At 44.6% G+C, this 21,144-nt stretch overlaps 2 protein-coding genes across 4 annotated transcripts in view; one reads left to right on the forward strand and one right to left on the reverse strand.

Moving 5' to 3' along the window:
• TOGARAM2 (TOG array regulator of axonemal microtubules 2) overlaps window positions 1-21,144 on the reverse strand; it is a 717,735-nt gene that overhangs the window by 385,120 nt on the left and 311,471 nt on the right. The gene's annotated exons all lie outside the window — the stretch shown is intronic.
• On the forward strand, window positions 4,352-6,139 carry LOC138467332 (general transcription factor II-I repeat domain-containing protein 2A-like). The gene has a single exon (XM_069607305.1). The coding sequence runs from the start codon at window positions 4,352-4,354 to the stop codon at window positions 6,137-6,139; it is 1,788 nt and encodes a 595-aa protein (XP_069463406.1).

Genomic DNA, 21,144 nt, shown 5'->3' on the forward strand with positions numbered 1-21,144 from the left:
ATTTATTCAATGTTTGTCGGGTCCGTGGACCCGATTAATTTATTTATTTCCGCAATGTTGGTTGGGCCCAACATTGCGGAAATAAATAAATTAATCGGGTCCACTGACCCGACAAACGTTGACTAAATTAATAAATAATGTGGGCCGTGGCAACGGAGCACTGTGACTGCCTCTGGTGCCCCCTGTAAGGGGGCACCAGAGGCAGTAACGGGCCACGGCCCAGTTTATTTATTAATTTATTCAATGTTTGTCGGGTCCGTGGACTCGATTAATTTATTTATTTCCGCAATGTTGGTTGGGCCCAACATTGTGGAAATAAATAAATTAATCGGGTCCACGGACCCGACAAACGTTGACTAAATTAATAAATAATGTGGGCCGTGGCAACGGAGCACTGTGACTGCCTCTGGTGCCCCCTGTAAGGGGGCACCAGAGGCAGTAACGGGCCACGGCCCAGTTTATTTATTCATTTATTCAATGTTTGTCGGGTCCGTGGACCCGATTAATTTATTTATTTCCGCAATGTTGTTTGGGCCCAACATTGCGGAAATAAATCAATTAATCAGGTCCACTGACCCGACAAACGTTGACTAAATTAATAAATAATGTGGGCCGTGGCAACGGAGCACTGTGACTGCCTCTGGTGCCCCCTTACAGGGGGCACCAGAGGCAGTTACAGGCCCAGTGCATTTTAGGCAGCACAATGTTTGTCGGGTCCTTGGACCCGATTTATGTGCCGTGGTGGGGGAATGTTACTGCCTCTGGTGCCCCCTGCAAGGGGGCACCAGAGGCAGTAACAGGCCACGGGCCAGTTTATTTATTAATTTATTCAATGTTTGTCGGGTCCGTGGACCCGATTAATTGATTTATTTCCGCAATTGCGGAAATAAATAAATTAATTGGGTCCACGGACCCGACAAACATTGAATAAATTAATAAATAATGCGGGCTATGGCAGCGGAGCACTGTGACTGCCTCTGGTGCCCCCTTACAGGGGGCACCAGAGGCAGTTACAGGCCCAGTGCATTTTAGGCAGCACAATTTTGTTGGGTCCTTGGACCCGAATTATGTGCCGTGGTGAGGGAATGTTACTGCCTCTGGTGCCCCCTGTAAGGGGGCACCAGAGGCAGTAACGGGCCACGGCCCAGTTTATTTATTAATTTATTCAATGTTTGTCGGGTCCGTGGACTCGATTAATTTATTTATTTCCGCAATGTTGGTTGGGCCCAACATTGCGGAAATAAATAAATTAATCGGGTCCACGGACCCGACAAACGTTGACTAAATTAATAAATAATGTGGGCCGTGGCAACGGAGCACTGTGACTGCCTCTGGTGCCCCCTTACAGGGGGCACCAGAGGCAGTTACAGGCCCAGTGCATTTTAGGCAGCACAATGTTTGTCGGGTCCTTGGACCCGATTTATGTGCCGTGGTGGGGGACATAACCCCTGGGGTAAGGGGGCACCAGAGGCAGTAACGGGCCACGGCCCAGTTTATTTATTAATTTATTCAATGTTTGTCGGGTCCGTGGACCCGATTAATTGATTTATTTCCGCAATGTTGGTTGGGCCAACATTGCGGAAATAAATAAATTAATTGGGTCCACGGACCCGACAAACATTGAATAAATTAATAAATAATGCGGGCTATGGCAGCGGAGCACTGTGACTGCCTCTGGTGCCCCCTGTAAGGGGGCACCAGAGGCAGTAACGGGCCACGGCCCAGTTTATTTATTAATTTATTCAATGTTTGTCGGGTCCGTGGACCCGATTAATTGATTTATTTCCGCAATTGCGGAAATAAATAAATTAATTGGGTCCACGGACCCGACAAACATTGAATAAATTAATAAATAATGCGGGCTATGGCAGCGGAGCACTGTGACTGCCTCTGGTGCCCCCTTACAGGGGGCACCAGAGGCAGTTACAGGCCCAGTGCATTTTAGGCAGCACAATTTTGTTGGGTCCTTGGACCCGAATTATGTGCCGTGGTGAGGGAATGTTACTGCCTCTGGTGCCCCCTGTAAGGGGGCACCAGAGGCAGTAACGGGCCACGGCCCAGTTTATTTATTAATTTATTCAATGTTTGTCGGGTCCGTGGACTCGATTAATTTATTTATTTCCGCAATGTTGGTTGGGCCCAACATTGCGGAAATAAATAAATTAATCGGGTCCACGGACCCGACAAACGTTGACTAAATTAATAAATAATGTGGGCCGTGGCAACGGAGCACTGTGACTGCCTCTGGTGCCCCCTTACAGGGGGCACCAGAGGCAGTTACAGGCCCAGTGCATTTTAGGCAGCACAATGTTGGTCGGGTCCTTGGACCCGATTTATGTGCCGTGGTGGGGGACATAACCCCTGGGGTAAGGGGGCACCAGAGGCAGTAACAGGCCACGGGCCAGTTTATTTATTAATTTATTCAATGTTTGTCGGGTCCGTGGACCCGATTAATTGATTTATTTCCGCAATGTTGGTTGGGCCAACATTGCGGAAATAAATAAATTAATTGGGTCCACGGACCCGACAAACATTGAATAAATTAATAAATAATGCGGGCTATGGCAGCGGAGCACTGTGACTGCCTCTGGAGCCCCCTGTAAGGGGGCACCAGAGGCAGTAACGGGCCACGGCCCAGTTTATTTATTAATTTATTCAATGTTTGTCGGGTCCGTGGACTCGATTAATTTATTTATTTCCGCAATGTTGGTTGGGCCATGTCCATGTCTGGACTAGCCAGGGTACCTTAGGGTGAAGCCTTAAGTCCCCAAACATATATGAATTGGGATAAATATTCACTCTTGTAGTTGCAGTGTTCAACTTAGTGTCACATGTGTTTTGTGAGTTGGGACAATCTTGAGCCAACATGTCCAATTCAACCTGACATATTTCCATATGGTAGCATTTTATTTAATTGTTTTTTTATAAGCTAAATGTAATACCTGAGTTCGGTTTCTAAGTGCGGATCTCGGATTTAAACCTCTGTTGCTCTGCGTGGCCTTGCTTCCAAGACTATCTGCCAATGCTATCCGCCGTTTTCCATTGCTCCGTTATCGTGATGTGGGACACCTTGATGGAACGTGCATTATGGCACCATCATGCACCTTCTGGGTATCATCAAGGATAGTGATCAAATCATGCAATGTTCACATACCAAATCAGTGGGTGTAGTTGGTAATTTCCATGATATGGTAGTCTTGAGTAATTGGTTCATGGACTGCACAAAGGTGGACATTGTACCACCCAGTGCCAGAGAGCAGGCCCTCAGAAACAGACACATGCAGCGCCTCAGGGAGATGACAGGTGTACAGAAGCCTACTAGCAGCCTGTGTTGGCCTGGGTATCTTCTGGAACTTGTTTTTGTTTCCTTTTGCTGTGCAGTGTTTCCCTTTTGATTAAATGCCCTTGGACGTCTGCTTCCACTCATAGTAATTTGACAATATGGATCTATACACAAAGATATTAATGATACATATGGTGATCCATTCTTGTAGGAAATGTGTTCAATGTTGTGGGGTACGTGGACCCGAGTTATTTTATTTCTGGGCCGTGGCGGTGGACTGTTACTGCCTATGGTGTCCCCTGGACCAGTCACCTATGGTAGCAGACATATAGGCTGAAATGGATCTAGATGCAGCTCACTAATTTTGCCCCCTGCTCCTCATGAGCCGCCATAGTTGGTCAATCTAGTGGTGTCATCAGGATTCAAATTTAGGAGGGGCAAAGAGTGGGCCAAAGGCAAAAGTAGGGGTCATGGGCTTTGGTCATGGTCATATATACTTTGGGAAAAAAGCATTGTGAAAGAAATTGCGCCTTCCCACTTATACAATGACATTATGTGTACTGGTTAATAGCCTTGCCTTTAATTTGCAGTACTACAAAACTGGAAGACTCTGGCAACTAGCACGCCGTAACAAATAAAACATGTTGTTCTCTGAGTTTATCTGCGTTAGAACAAAGCTGACAGAGCAATTACTATTTTTTCAGTGGCATTTTAGTGTTTTATCTCCCTCTGGCTGCCTGCCACATGAGAATAAGAGCATTCCTTTGCATTAATTCATATTTAAGTAGCATCACAAGGGTGCCACAGCCTGTGTCCACACCCACCCCCACTGACTTGTATATCACATGCCAAACACTGCTTCTCTACAGGCATTGTTATAGATTTGTGGGACAATACTATGAGTGAGGCTTTTTTAATCATGCCCTACAGTGTGGCCCAATGTTCTGCCTATATTTAAACCACAACATTATTACTTAGCAATACAAGTAAGTTTGAATTGTTTTTATTGTAATGGGCCTGTGACAGACAACATGCTTTCATGACTAAAACCTACCCAACTCTCAATAGATGGCGAATCAGAAGAAAAGAAAGATTGATGCTGAATGTCGTGTTTTCAAGGATAGTTGGGCCAAGGATTTCTTTGTGTGTGAACAAAAGGGGAACATCTTGTGTCTCATTTGCCAGGAAAAAGTAGCTTTGTACAAGGAATACAATGTCAAGCGGCATTATACCACAAAACATGCCACTGAATTTGACAACCTGATTGGCCAGATTAGGATTGATCGGGCGAACTCGCTGAAGCAGGCCCTGATCGGGCAACAGTCGTTCTTCAAAGCTGGCAGACAGAACTCTGAGGCAGCAACCAAGATAAGTTACTTGATATCGGAGGCCATAGCGAGGAGAGGGAAACCATTGTCCGATGGAGAATTTGTCAAAGATTGCTTGGGAATATTGACATCTGTGGCATTCCCTGACAAACAAGCAATGGTGGAGAAAATCAGTCTCTCACATCAGACAATTGCTAGACGAGTAGATGACCTATCATCAAACATTGCAGACTCACTGACGAAAAGATTGGGTGCCTGTCAGTTTTACAGCTTGGGGGTGGATGAAAGCACAGATGTGAGTGATACCGCCCAACTGGCAATCTTTGTACGAGGAGTGACCAAAGAATTCCAAATTGTTGAGGAGCTACTTGACCTATGTTCAATGAAAGGCAAAACAACAGGACAAGACATTTTCAATGAAGTGAAACGTGTCTTGTTGAAATTCAATCTGCCAGAGGACAAACTCTGTGGTCTGACAACTGATGGGGCCCCTGCTATGATCGGCAAACACAATGGATTTGTCAGTTTAATGGCAAAGTCAGTTCCCCAGAATGTCATCACGCACCACTGCATCATTCACCAGGAACAACTGTGCGCAAAGGCCTTGGAGATGACGCATGTGATGGAAAAGGTTGTTTCTACAGTGAATTTCATAAGGGCAAAAGGGCTCAACCATAGACAGTTCCAAGCATTTCTTGCGGAGATGGGAGCAGACCATGATGATGTGATCTACTTTTGCCAAGTTCGTTGGCTTAGCAGGGCAGCCACACTATCCAGATTCTGGTCACTGCTTAATGAAATTAAAACATTCATGACGAACAAAGGGAAAGATGTCACCTTCTTGGAAGATGCGAGCTGGTTGAATGACTTGGCATTCCTTGTTGACATAACAAAATATCTTTCAGACCTGAATATAAAACTGCAAGGGAAGGAACAGTTTGTGAACAAGCTGTATGAGCACATCCAATCCTTTGTTCATAAGCTGGAATTGTTTCAGAAACAGCTGAATGAAAAAAATGCTACTCATTTCACAGTACTGATGACCAGATCTGCTCACAGCATCAACCATGACAAGTATTCGGCACTGGTTGGGAATCTTTTGAATGAATTTAAAAACCGATTTTCAGATTTCAGGGAGCACAGTGATGAGCTGAAGATTTTTGCAGATCCGTTTGGTACTAATGTCACCAATGCTACTGACATGTTTCAAATGGAATTAATTGACATGCAAAGTAATGGTGACCTGAAGAGAGCCTTTTCTGAACATAGCCTGCATACATTTTATAGTAAATACATTACATGGGACTCTTTCCCAAATCTGTCTAATCATGCACTTCGGTTCATTGCACTTTTTGGCAGCACGTATTGCTGTGAACAGCTTTTCTCAAGATTGAAGAGCATAAAAACTAAATCAAGATCACTTTTGACAGATGGACACCTATCTGGAATACTCTGCATTGCCACATCAAGTGTGCCAGCGGATATTGAGCATTTGTGCAAGCAAAAACAATGCCAAGTGTCACACTGAAAATATGTTCAGTGTTAGAATTATTCTTAACTGTGCTGAATGCTTTACAAGTTGCAGCTTTACAAGTGACTAATCATGCAATAAAAGAAGTCCTTCATACTTTTAGATTGGGCTCGCATTGCGTTTCTTCAATTGGGTTCACCTTTGGGTGATCAATTTTCAACATTTTATCTTTTGAATGGGATTATGCTTCTTTCATTAACACAGAAGTAATTAATGCATTACAGTAGATAAGCTGCCATATGTATTGGGCACACTGCACATGCTTAGGCAGCATCAATCATGCTTTGTACAGGACAATGCTGTCCTAAATTTGGAACAACTAGCATAGACATGTTTCTACAGAGGCATATTTTGGCCACAACCAGCATGCCAATGTGTTACATCAGTGACAGTGCTGTCTTACACTGTGGACACATTGATCATTAAAATGTGGTGTTCTACAATGTTCTTGTCTGCTGTTGGTGACATGGAATGTACATGTTCCCCTTTAGAACTGATTGTAAACTTATGGCTTTTTGGTCACTTTTCCTGCTGTAAAATGCACCAAATCATCCCCATATTTGGAAAAAAATCTTGGGGGGGAACCCCCCCAAACCCTCCCTAGATCGTTATATCTCCCTCGCTACGCTCGGTCGCCCCCACCGTTTCATTAGAATATCACAAACTGGTGGAAGAAATCACAACAAACTAACCTTTGATCACTGTCCCTGACACATCTCTGGGACTGCATGGCTATCGCTGCCTGTGATGCAATTGTGTCAAAGGTCACACACCATCGATTTTGAATATACTGCTTTGGGTGAGGGTGTTGACTTTTGGCTCGCCGGCCCTCCGGGTGACAAAAAGTTCATGCTTCGGCCCCACATTCAAAAAGGTTGGACAAGCCTGCTGTGGGTGAAAGTCACATTCTCTGAAATGTTTTCTCTGTGCTCTGTCTCTATCAGTGCCAGGTCTTGTGCACTCTCACTGTCCCTCAAACAATAAATGGCCTAACATTGTATTGGTGACCAGACAAGAAAAGGGCCATTGGTTTCAATATGAGTGCGTCACTTTCCAAGAAGGAAGGACATTTTGAGAGACACAATGGGGAGTAGTCTAGGCGTAAGAAGCTGTTAATAAAGAATTATTGAATTGGACCAACATTGTAAACTGCCTCTTGTGCAATGTTCATTTCCAATGCTCCATTCCAGTACACAGTGTAGTCCTAATAATAGTTACACATGCCTTAACGAGCAAAGCACATGTTCAAAACCTAAAGTAAGAAAGCATACTTGTTTATATTGTACCCTGGGGAAGGGGCCACACAGCACAAGTTAGTTTTCCTGGCTACTTTGCATAACATGTAGGAGCTTTTTTGATACATGGAAATGGCCACAGATCTTTATATGTGGCAATTATGTCTGTGATGAAAGGATTCTGCTCGAATCTGTCAGTACATGGCGTACACTGTGCTTGGTGCCCATTCAATGTATCACAATTAAAGGGTTAATAACCATGAACCGTCTATACTCATTGGAAGGGAAAAGGGGCAGTGTGCCTGCAAGGTAGTGGCAGGGTTAGGCCACTTTGTACTGCTATGCAGGGATTTCCGGGCTTCTGTTATTCGACAGCGGGAGTTCAGATTGCAAGAAGAAGGTGACGCGAAAGTGTTGGTGAATTCTTCTGAGGTGTAATACAGACAAAGGGCCTCATTACAACCCAGGCGTTAAGGGGTTAACGGCGCCGTAAAAGGTGTCGGCGCCGTTAAACCCTTAACGCCTGATTGATTACGAGGTCCCTTTGCGGGTTGCACTTTAACACCTGCTTTTAGCAGGAGTTAAAAAACCAACCCGCAAAGGGACCTAGGAGCTAATTACGGCACCGTAAATTACGGTGCCGTAATTAGCGCCTTCCCCATTCCCATTGAGCCCTATGGGGCAAAAATGGGAATGGGGAAGGGCCATGGCGGCATGGGGAATTACCACCCCGCCAACCTCGGAATGGGGTGGTAATTCCCCATTCCGCCATGGCGGAGTCGGTAAGTTACTGGCATGGACCATGGTGCTATTAGCACCATGGTCCAACGCCTGGGTCGTAATGAGGCCCAAAGTCGGTAAGTTACTGGCATGGACCATGGTGCTATTAGCACCATGGTCCAACGCCTGGGTCGTAATGAGGCCCAAAGTCTGGTGTATTTAATAACACTAAAGGCGAGTCGTGACGTTGTGATGGAAACCAAGCAGATCCCGAGAAGAAGGCGGCCTCAGAATTTGGATGTGAGGAGAACATGAGTGTGAAATCCTCCCACCTTGTATCCAACGATAAGCTCCCAGTGAATTTTGGAAGAGGAGAGCGTGAGAGGGGAAGATGGCTCTCAGGGAAAAGATGTCCATGTACATGCCTGCTCCCCAATGCCCAGACATCCTTGGAGAATCATGCATGTCAGATATTTAGTATGTATATAGTGCATTGCAAAGGCTGAATTGTTTCTTATCTCACTTGTGTCACTGTCAGTTCTGAGCCATGGTTCTCTTCTTCATAGATTGAATGAAATAAATGATGCTACAAAGTTTGCCAAGTACCTGTAGGACTAGGTGAAGGGGTCTGGAAAGTGCAACGCACAATTGTGGGCAGGAGGCATGGAAGGAAGTGATTATTTATGTAATACATTCTGTAAACATGGGACATTAGAAGGAAAGATATAAATGGACAGCAAATGTAGTACAACATATAGTTATTGCTTCATTTTAAGGTACAAGTGTCGGGTTCTGACTGGCATGTTACATTGCAAATATAAGCCATGCCTTCTTATGGCATGGTGGCTGCTCAGGCTACACAATTATACATCAACAGCATTTGGATAGAATATTGTTGTCAGGTTGGTGACTAACGCTCCAATCCCGACAAGGTTTGTATGTATTAGCTGTCTTGCCCGAGAGTCTTCACTACAACAATGTGGGACCACCTGGGGAAGGTTGATACCTTCCCTCAGGAGACAGGATCCCTCACTGTGAAGTCCCTTTGCACCAGTGCTTCAAAGACAGTCCTGACAAGACAATGGCCCTCTCACACCAGGTTTCTGATTAATGCAGTCCTTTTGATGTAGAGAAAGAAAATAATTTTAATCTCCAAACCAATTGCGCCTTTTGATGTTTTTATTGGGAAGATTGCTGTGTTCAAACTTTGTCAGATCAAATTGTCTTCATTCAATAACATTCCTTGTATCTAGTCCAATAATTTTTCATCATAAGAATGTATTACTTTGTTTCCAAAATGCGGAGTGTTTGTTCAATAGTTCCTAATATAATGTCCCTATTTGAATTATTTTCATTCAAACGTTGGGGTTATTAATGTTCTCCATATATTTTAATTTCTCTGTTTAACTATCAAATTATATTCATTCAATAGTGCACAGATTTATTGTTGATTCTCCTCTCCGCTTGGCTGTTGAATGTCATTAATTCAATAGTATTTAGATTTCTATTTGGGATCTCATTCAAGTTTCTGTTTGAGTCCCCTCGCTGGGGGACACGTATCTAGTTAGCACGGAGGAGTCTCGTTCGTTATCAGAATTAACCAGACAAATCGCTCCACCAACTAAGAATGGCCATGCACCACCACCCACAGAATCGAGAAAGAGCTACCAATCTGTCAATCCTTGCCGTGTCTGGGCCGGGTGAGGTTTCCTATCCTTTTGATGTAGGCAAACATTGAAAGGTGGTTGAGTTATAGTAGCCCATAGGAGAGGTAAGCCAGAGGAGGGGTTCCACCATCTTGGATTCTGCTGAGGGCACCCTAAAATTCCTGTCCCTCCTGACTTCCTGCAGGGAGATCACTCTGGGTATGACATCAAAAGACAAAGGACACATGCCACTCTTTACAGCAGCCTGAATTGGACCCCTGACAACAGGCTTGCTTTAAACCAATCCATTGTAGCATTTTACATTTAAAAGGAAAGGACACCCTACCCTTAGTTGATTCATTTTTGGACTATTAGAAGAAGGATTCACTGTAACTCTGTTGGGAAAACATTATAGCCCAAAGCCCTTTGCCATAGAGGTGGAGATAGAAAGGCTCCGTAGTAGAAGCAAGCTGTGCTCTCTACTCATCCAAAGGGCACATTTGGGGTGGGCATTTAGCAGAACCAGGCCTTTTGCAGCTGAATCCCTGGTACCCAGGGCCTTGTTCAGGGGAAGTGGCAGAACCTTGCAAGTGTGCTCTACACCCTCCTGGTGGGGAGATGCAGATAGAAAGGACTCACCGGTCCTGTGGAAACTCCAGAAAGTGCCTCTGAGCAACCCAGAAGTCAAGGAATAGCGCTGGGCCCGGATTCCCACACTGGAACTGGTGGTGAGCTACACTGACCCGGACAGCGCACGCCTGTCCCAAACGTCTTCGTGTCACGTGCTGTAGTGTTATATTGAGACCACCCTTAACCTGGGAGTTCCTTCCCACCCCCAATAAAGGAGCCCTGCAATACTCACTTATGTTTTTTAGTGCTGGCCTTACTGAAGACTCATGTAGAGTCACACAAATCTCCCCCTCTGTGCCCACAGTGAGCCAAGAACCAGGTTGCTGTATAGGAAATATATTTGTATTTATTTAATATATAGGTTCTAGGGATCTCACTAGCACGGCCATGCCACCCTCTTTGTGGCTCACAGTTAAACTTCTTGTTACACAAATAAATCATGCAAGTTGGTTGGAAAAAACACAGATCACAATACTTTATATAGATTTCACTTCAAGGAAATAATCAAACTGGTCAATGAAGAAAGGCGATTTGCATACGTAGTGCTGTGCAATTTAGATTTTCCGGTGCACTTAAAAGGCTAGCAGTTTGGTTTATAGATTGGTACAGATGCATATGGCAATTATGATTTCACCCACAGTTTTGGTTTAAAATAAACAGAGGGTGATTTAGCGGTTTGTTTTCAGAATCCCCGCACCGAAAGGTCTGTGTTGGAGAAGTTGGACAGTAAAAACTGGGATGATTTGAGAATTTTAGATTTCAGACCCCCTCCACTCAAAAGCCTGTGCTGGGGAAGCTGGACAGAAACAATTGGGATGATTTAGGACTTTTGGATTATCAGAACCCCCTCTCCACTTAAAGGCCTTTGTTGGGAAAGCTGGAACAAAAGGATTACCCAATTCAATAGAAGTCTATAGTTTTCAGCACACACTGAGAATGAGCTTCGTTAATTTTGAATTTTTACAAAAATCACCATGTGGTGTTCAGCCAAGGGGAATTTATTAAATTAATATTTTTTGTTAAATAGGCTAGGGATCTACACATTTGTGCCTGCCCCTCTCCCCCTGCACACTATGAGGGGAAACGATTTAAGGCAAACACATTCCCCCACCTTTGGTTTCAGTTGGCCCAATTCTTCTCACATTGAAAGCATCTGTTTAAAGTTAAGGAAAGCCAGCTGGATCTCAGGACCAACCTGGAGGACAGGGCAGGGGACTGGTCAATCCACTCTCAAGGACGGTCTGCAGCTCGTCACCATACGACCCAATCAGCTTTTTAGGCCTCTCCAGCAATAGACAGCTCCACCCAGATACAATTTCAGCGACCTCTTCTGGTGTTTCCTTGTGGCTGTCAGATGGTATTTTTCAGCAGCTCTCTCCTTTCCTCATAGTGCATTAACTTTATATACCAGTGATCACATCAAGATTTCAATACTGGACGATGCCCTGCAAGTATTCTCGCAACCAGGCTTGGACAGTTACCCTTCACTAGAGTAGACCCCCAAGTCCAGCATCTCTCTATGGATTGGTTTAGGAGTCTGGAGCAGACATATGGAAATTCCCATTTGCAATCCCCTTTTGTTTTCATGTCAACGTTTGGCAAAAGCCTAGTTATGGGTCAAACACTTTGTGATTTATTAGTAAATGCCACAATGTACATATTTTCCGATTCAGCTAACCATGGCGAATGAAATAAAATGCCAGCCAGATCCATTCCCTTCGTCCCCCTAAGGTCAGACCCCAATCAGCACCGCCGCAGGAACCCTGGACCTGGCGGCGCAGGCTCGCAGCCAGCACTTCTTGGCCTCCCCCCATCTCCCCGCCTCATGCATGGGTTTCAGGAAGGCCAGACGCCTGGTGCGCCCTGGCGGCGGTTGGCCTTGAAAAAGCCTGGCATGCCTTCGCCCTGTCCCAGGGCACCGGGCCGTGCCACGTGTGGCTGTCTGTGGTGTCCCACAGCTGCTAGATTAGGATGGCCACAGAGCACGGGCCTTGCGACCAGGTGGACTTCGGCCGCGGATGGGGAAAGCACATGATCGGCCACGCCAGAGGCACGCGGCTGCGGCTAACCCCCCCGTACTGACCCAGGCGCCAGGCCGGCCGCCCACTGAGCTCTTCTGCTCCCTCGACTACGATCTCAGATCAGACGTGGTGACCTGCTGAATTTAAGCATATTACTAAGCAGAGGAAATTAAACTAACCAGGATTCCCTCAGTAACGGCGAGTGAAGAGGGAAGAGCCCAACGCCGAATCCCCATCGTCAGGAAATGTGGCATACGGAAGACTGACTCCCCGGCGTCACTCGGGGGGCTCAAGTCCTTGTGATCGAGGCTCACCCCGCGGACGGTGTTAGGCCAGTAGGAGCCACTGGCGCGCTGGGATCGGGTCTTCTCGGAGTTGAGTTGCTTGGGAATGCAGCCCGAAGCGGGTGGTAAACTCCATCTAAGGCTGAATACAGGTGCAAGACCAATAGCCAACAAGTACCATAAGGGAAAGTTGAAAAGAACTTTGAAGAGAGAGTTCAAGAAGGTGTGAAACCGTCGAGAGGTAAACGGGTGGGGTCCGTGCAGTCCGCCCGGAGGATTCAACATGGCGGGCATGTCGGTCGCCTGGAACGGCGGATCCCCTTGCGGGATCGCCGCCCAGAACAGCGGATCCCCTCGTGGGACCACTGGCCAGGCACACTTGACCCCCGCAGGGCGCATTTCCTCCGAACTTTCATACTGGACGATGCGCTGCAAGAATTCTCGCAACCAGGCTTGGACACCATTGGGAGCCACGAAGAGAAAAACAGACAATGTTGGTGGAGAATTGGTTGTGCACCAATGAGAATTATTTTCTCGTAAAAGGTTTTTAACCCTTTTTATACATCCTTCATAGCTGTCTTACATGTAGCAAAAATCAGCTCTCCACTAATTCTACACATTTGTATGTTCCTCCGGTAGGGAGACCTTTTCTATGGCCCTGAAGAAGGCATATCCATATAAAAGCTGCAACGTCACTGGACTCAACACTCTAGGTGTACAGCAGTTCTAACTATACCAGGGGACTCATTCCCTGATGTAGACCTATGGTTAGGTCACCCTTCTGTCCGGCATTTGACACCTAAGAGGTCTAGAGAGAGGATTTATGTACTAAGGATACCTCTTTTAGCAACCACAATTAAGAAAATGTGTTATATGTCATGTATCCATTTATGTATGTGATTACATGTTTTAGTTACAATGCTACCTACATTTGTGATACTGGAGTACGTGTGCCGGCGTATATGTTCATAACGGCTCCGCATACTAACTTCTGCCTGTATACACAGTGATAACGTTTTTTCATGTATGGTAACATTTTTGTATGTGAATGCACTACTGTATGTGTTGTGTGAGAAACGATAAAATATTTGAATTAAAAAAAATTGTTTACAAGCTAAATAATAAATGCTGTGTAAACCTGATCTAGAAAATTGTTATTGTATTTGTGTGTTGTCACCAGCAGATGCAGAGTCATCTATGTTAAGGATGTGAACTGGCTAATTTATGGTAGCCCCCACCAAAGAATTGGCTTTAAAACATTAAAGACTTGCATTAATTGATGTGAGTGAGTAAAGATATGTGGCAGGACGCCCCAATTGTTTCATTACCCGACTTCTTCCCTTCACTCTGGACTTTTTCCATGGGCTCTCCCCTGCCCTCTCTTCTGAAGCCAGAAACCTCAGAGTAATCTTCGACTCCTCTCTCTCTTTCCTCCCTCACACTCAGGACATTGCCAAGAAGTCTCACTTTCAGCTCGTCCATCTCAAAGGAATTCTCCCTTTTCTCACTTCCCCCAGAAACTCAATGTTACCCGGGCCCTGGTTCCCTCTAGGCTGGACTATTGCAATAGCCTCCTCCTGAATCTACCTTCTTCCACCCTGCAACCTCTCCAGCTAATCCAGAATAGGGCAGCAAGACGTATCCTTGGCCTCAAGCCCAGGGACCGCATCTCCCCTGCCCTACAATGTCTTCAGTAGCTCCTAGTTGCTACACGGAATAAATTCAAATCCCTCTGTATCAACCACAAGGCTGTCTGGGGTCAGAGGCCACACTTTCTGCAACTCGTTCTTACTAAATATTCCCACTCTAGACCTCTGTGCTCCTCTTGCACTAATTCCTTGTGTGTAAAGCAGTTTGCTAAACAGTGGGGAAAGGTGGTCAATCGCTTTCCTCAGCTGGCTCCCTTCTTTGGAACAGCCTCCCTCTTTGTCTTGAGCAGGACCTTTTTAAATGTACCTTTCTCTTTACCTCTTCCCTCCCTCTCTCTTCCACTAATCTCACAGTCGCTTGATTGATGTGCAGGGCCCCTTTGCATCCTCTGGGCCCTGACCGCCCACACCGTCTCATCCCAGCTACTGTCTATCCTTAGCACTTGCCTCGGCTCACCCTCCACCCTTGGAGGCTTGCACTTACTTTGCATTGCACTTTACCTGCTGCTCACCCACGAGCACCACAGCACCCATACCATTCCCTCTCCCTTCTGCTCTTGCAAGTTCTGAACACTCAGTAAGCATAGTAGGTTTGTCTTCCCCTCCCCATTGTATTTTTATATTTATTATTTGTATGTATTGTAATTTGTAATTGTTTATCATCACGCCAAATCGCCCCCTCCCCCCTGTTGCCCTGTGGGCGCTTTGAAACAGTATTTCCTTCCTGCATAAGCACCTAACAAGTGAACAATAAATAAATAAATAAATAAAGCAAAGTAAACTATTAAGAGTCCAACCAGCTTTCAGTACCATCCAGAAGAAACATACATCTGGCCTCAGTACTTATGAGCACCATCGCGGCACTTTGTGAAGCACGGCACAATGAACCAATCACAGACACCCCAGTATGTGGCAAAGGCAGCTTTAATGTAAGCTTACATACATTGTTCACCTGATCAGCTCCTTGCAGAATGAACCTCACAGGGTTTACCACAATGACGTTTCCACAGTACAGATCTGCCCACTCCGAGTGCCCCCCCTTGCAACATACCCCATTCCATTGCCCATGCTTTGCTTATCACCATCTGCCAATCAACTGCAGCAACTATCCCTTAGTCCCGCCCACTCTCACGGCATGCTCCCTTCGCCTTCTGGTCCCCTGTCTAGCCGGTCTTTCCAAACACAACTAAGCAACCCCCCCCCCATAATTTTGCCCTGCTATAGTTCCTAAAACCCTAACAAGTGGCTAAATATGTGTACCCCTTGAACACTCCAATTGTAAACACACACACTTAGCACTACGTTTGCCCCATATCCCCCTTTCACCCCTAACAGTCTACTCCCCGTATTGCCCCATGATACAATAACAGAGTGACAATCTCTACACACTCAAGAAACACCAGGGAGAAAAAGCTTCTAGACTTGTCACTTAAAATTGCCCTGCTCATGAAAATCATCAAACTAATCTAATGCCTTCATATCCATCACAGGGACTTCACCCCTGCAACCGCCTCCAAACCGTGAAGTCACCCACAACCATAGGACAGCTGCAATGTGAGGGGGGTGGGCCCCTTATGCTCCCGCTCACACACTACAGGAACATTAACAAATGAACCTCCCTTAAAACCTCCTCCAGCTGTACCCCAACCAATCATATGCTGTTACATGTTGAGCCCTAAAACCTCCCCAAATCACCTGGCGGGAAGCAGCTAGCTCATAAAAAATAAAATACAATTAGAAACATGTGAGTGTGAATTTTCTTTGGCAGATGCCAATGATATAAGCTACCACTGCCACCGTGAAACATACTTTCTTGATGCCTGTAGCCACACTATATACCAGTACTGCCACTGTAAAACATTTTCACACTGGCTCTGACCAATATATATCGCTATATAGCTAAATGAACACACATGCATTCTGGTTGGGTCCAATGTATGCTAGCATTTGTCTTTAAAACATTGTTGTGCAGCCAGTGAATTATTTGCAAGTCTTTCCCTTTATTAAGTTGTCTTGCAGATACTATATAACATATGTCAGGATTGGCAATTTATTTTTAATTTTATTTTATTACACGCCAGTAACTCTACGAGCATCAGGGCATGGCGCAATCCAGAACGCATGCACACGTGCGCTCATATAGACACGCAAATATAGACGCGGGCACACATGCACACACCTTCACACAGACTCACACCTTCACAAAACAAGCAGCCATACAGGTATTTTTTGTTGCACACTTAAAATGTGATGCCTAGTCCTGTTCCTTGACTCACAACTCCGCCTATCTTCTATCCCCATCCAATACAGCAACAGGAAGCGGAAACGGAAGTTGATTGACACTTCCCTCCCTAAATCTCAAGCTAAAAAATAGCCTTCGCGCCCTCGTATGGAATGGGACATTGGCCCTTGCACACCGCACTGCCTGCAGGGACAGAAGCAGGACTCCATCTGAGATAGCACCCCACATCAGGGCCTGCAGGCAGTCGAATGGTTCGCTGTCATGCAGAGCGCCCCTGAAGGGCCGCGTTCTGCATGATAGAGAATCAGACTAGTGGCTGCCTGTGTCTATAGGGAGGGACTGCGTTCCAACGCCTATATGCAGTAGTGCCGCTGCTGGGTATTACTATCATGTGCCATGTACCAGCATGAAACACCCAGTTACTCGCATGTTATTGCACATCATGTGGCAGGTACTGCGATCATACGCAAGGCATTGCCATCACATACTCAGGTACTAACATCAGTGGGACGTATTGCCATTAATTAACCCCTTCAGTGCCAAGGACGAGTATGTTCGTCCTTTATACGTAGACTTGCATAATATCCTGGCACTTGAATCGGGTACCCTCCAACAGTGAGAACTGAATAGCCCAAGGAGTGCTCGAGTGCATTGCAACGTGTGCTTAGTGCTGTAAAATGACCGTCACTATTTTATCCAGCTTTTGCCCTCCAATCCTTGTTAATAGCTGCCCTTGATACACGACCATTAGCAGTGGTGGACTGGCCTATAGGGAACTCTGGAGATTTCCCGGTAGGCCTCTGCACCCTGGACAGGGGTGGGCTGGCCTATAGGGAACTCTGGAGATTTCCAGGTAGACCTCTGCACCCTGGACAGGGGGGTGGACTGGCTTATAGGGAACTCTGGAGATTTTGCGGTGGGCCTTTGCACCATGGACCTCTTTTGTGTGGTATTTCCAAATTTCCCCATAGGAAAAGGGTTGGGCTTGCTGAAAATGTGTAATATTTGGCCACTTTGAAAAATATTTCCAGGGCCTCTTTTGGTACCCAGTCCACCCCTGACCATTAGACATTGAACGTCTGCACAGTTGTGGCAGCAAAAAACTATGGACCTTTCAACTCACGATATATCCCATCCATTGTCGGCACATAAAGACCTGGGATTTTCCCAGCACACAATGTCCATAATAGCTTAAAGTACAGTCTACAGATCCCCTCGCTGCCCTTGGAAGTGGATTTCCAGGGTCGGTAAAGTCAGCAGCGTTACCAAGGATGACTGGACCCAGGCGTACTTCGGTGGACCAATACATAAACATCAGAAAAAGTTTGAAAAAAGGTTGGGAAAGTTGAAAAATGAAACTCTAACCTAACTTTGGAAATATATTACTAAAAGTTCGGAAATTAATGACAATTGAAATACATGATAATCAAACTTTGGAAACAAGATTTGAGAACATATGAGCCAAACACTGAAGTTTGAAATAATTGGGAAGAAGTTTAAGAAATATATGACTAACAAAAATTGGAAACAAGTTTTGGAAATATATGCTAAACAAAAATAAAAAAGTTTGAAACTGATTCAACTCTCATTGGTTTCTGAATAATAATTTCTAAGGCGCATGAAATCTAAATATTGAAATTTAAAAATGTATATATATTGAGGGCAAACACAGCAGTTAGTCAAAAACATCTTTAGTCAAGCGACAAGAACCCCCAGAAAAAATGATAACAAGAAGCTCGCCTGGATACAGAGTGTATGTTTGCAGTTATCCATAGAATCATCCAAGAAGCACATTTTAATTATGAGCTTCTTAATACAACAACGTTGATCATGTGGAGGTGAAAACACTTTTTATTGGACCAACGCAAATGTACAGGTGATAAATATACCCACTGGCTTTCAGGTCCACTCCCGCAGACGCGCCATTATGCAACCAGTCATGGTGCGCTGGCACTGGTTTCTCACCACTTGATTCCAGAGTAACATGCACAATATGTAGCTTGCTCTTAAGATAGTTCTCTGAGTTGAGCACCTGCTGCATTTGTGCCCTGCACCTAAGAGGTTGGGATTCTGTCAAAGGTGACTTCGGCCTGCATCCTTATGAGGTCAAGCAATTGAGTGCCGTTATATTGGTTAATAATAACAACTCCTACTCATTAAGAGCTTATACAAGGAAAAGGAACATTCACACTACAAGTGATTCTAAATTGTTACTATTAATGTCAAATCAATGAATGTCAAATCATGAATGCTATAATGCACGTTTAACTACATATACAACTACCTTTATAAAACTCCAATACCTTAAAATGGATATAATGCACTTTTTTATTAAAAAAAGACAAGAAAGTGCAAACTTTCAAAATTCACCATTGTCTATTATTCACAACAACACAGGCACCACACTGTCAATTTAGACCTATGCAAAAGCCAAAGCCATTAGCTTTGCCAATCTTTGTATTTCCTTACACTATACTGAGCAATTTCACCTGTATTTCTGTTACTGATAGATGTATTACTTCTTCACAGCTGTTACATAACCCAGCAAGAGAAACTGTTTGTTCCACGCCTGCAGCCCATTTGCTCAGCACTAATCAATTTAACATGACATGGGATTGAAATACAAGAAATGTAAACCACAACCGCACACTTATCTTCTTCATATACTGATAATATCAACAGCCTTTGAATCTTTGAGAAAATAAATCATCCTCTGTAGAAACTATGATAGATCTTTCTGTCAGAATGACAATAATGGTACCAATATAAATTATCTCACACACACAAAGCAAACAACAAATGGTAGTACTAGGAATGTGGAGAGGGCTGACTGATTGCCATCTTCCCCTCTATATATGCTATATCCTGAAGCAGTCATTTGATGGCCCACTGTTCCAGGCACCCGGAGACCGATTGCTTGTGGAAAATCACTGGGAAAAATGGCCACCCAACAGCTGTTGGTTCATTGACTCCAATAATCTGCTGCACAATCATTGATCTGGCTTCCGGCTTTTCAGGGGAACTGCTCTTCATGAGCGATGAATTGCTGTGCTCCTTGCAGACTCATACTGACGTTACCCAGATTGTCTTCCCTTTGGGCAGCCCTTCTCCTGACGGATTATTCCTTACAGGCAATCTGTCTAGCATACATGATTGGATGATTGACAATCGTTTATACCTCAACATTTCAAACAATTGAATCATCTGTCTTGGCTCACCAATCCCTCTGTATTACCTTTCAGTTGGCCTAAGGCTGTGGGCACTGCCCTATCTCTTATGTAACCGGACAGAAACCTGGGCATCATCTTTAATGGCCTGTTGTCCTCGCCCTGCCTCCCAGATCTGGGACATTGCAAGATCTCACTATCAACTCCACATCTTGTCCTGCCTTTCATCAACATGCCACATAAATTGGCGGTGACCAGGGCCAAGGTCTGCTCCCGAATTGACTAGACCAACAGACTGTTCTTAGGCCTCCATAAAAAACAGATTCTCAAGTTGCAAGTAATGCGGAATAAAGCTTCTAGTATGATCATGGGTCTGAGGCTGTGAGACCATATCACTCAAGCCCTCAGATATATGCAGTGGCTATCTGTTGACCTGGTCAGTGACCATATCAGTCAGACAATCATCAAGTATCCGCCTAATAGGGACTTAGGCTGCTCAAACTCTTGCTTACACCAGTCCAAGCTACGAAAATGAAATTCTCTGGTCTGAATTAACTGGAAGCTGAAGAAGCGCTTGCGACCAGCAATAAGGAATGGGAACATCGCAATTCCGTCAATTGCCGGGCACCAGCATTCTTCATCCGTCCTCACCTGCACAGAAGCCTGACCGACCCTCCAGAAAGACCTACTATCTTGGGTTGTGGCTCATTATTGGAGTCGTTGTGTAAATATATTTATTGTTTCTTAAAACCTATAGCAGAAAACATTACATTGTTTTTACAGACACAAACAATGTTATCAATTTAATTGACGCTTTACAATTTGACAAAAATACAGACATCCTAGTGATGTTAGACATTGAATTTCTTTACACCAATATACCTCAAGGGGAAGGTATGCTGTTTGCAATTGAAGCTTTAACGATTGTATAAGATCGCATAGAGTGCTTACATCATTTATTATAAAGTGTCTCAAAATTGCTTTACAAAGAAACTTTTTCACTTACAAAATTCAATTTTATTTATAAACCTATGGCACAGCGATGGGAGCAGCTTCCACACCTAACTTGGCAAACATTTATGTGGCTAAATTTGAATAAAAATTAATTTACAATGATACTAATCTTTTCAAAGACCGTATGAAAGTGTGGAGAAGATAAAACGATGTTAAGATGTTGTCCTGGCGATTTTGTCTGGAGACATGGAACAACTTTGTTCCTTTAGTAGTTGGTTGAATCAAGTAACACCCAATTTAAGATTTAGAATGACATACAGCAAAATATCTTTACCTTTCTAGTATGTGTCCATAGTTGTTGAACAAAGCACATTAACACTACCTTTTATAGAAAATCCACTGATCACATCACATTATATATGTGCAATAGCCATCACCCTCAAACCTAGGGAAA

The sequence above is a fragment of the Ambystoma mexicanum genome, chromosome 4q (assembly GCF_040938575.1).
Source record: "Ambystoma mexicanum isolate Mex_15411 chromosome 4q, UKY_AmexF1_1, whole genome shotgun sequence".
NCBI classification, from domain to species: domain Eukaryota; kingdom Metazoa; phylum Chordata; class Amphibia; order Caudata; family Ambystomatidae; genus Ambystoma; species Ambystoma mexicanum.

What these genes read in the sequence shown, in the direction of transcription:
- LOC138467332 (XM_069607305.1), top strand. Translation starts at nt 4,352, where the DNA reads ATGGCGAATCAGAAGAAAAGAAAGATTGATGCTGAATGTCGTGTTTTC.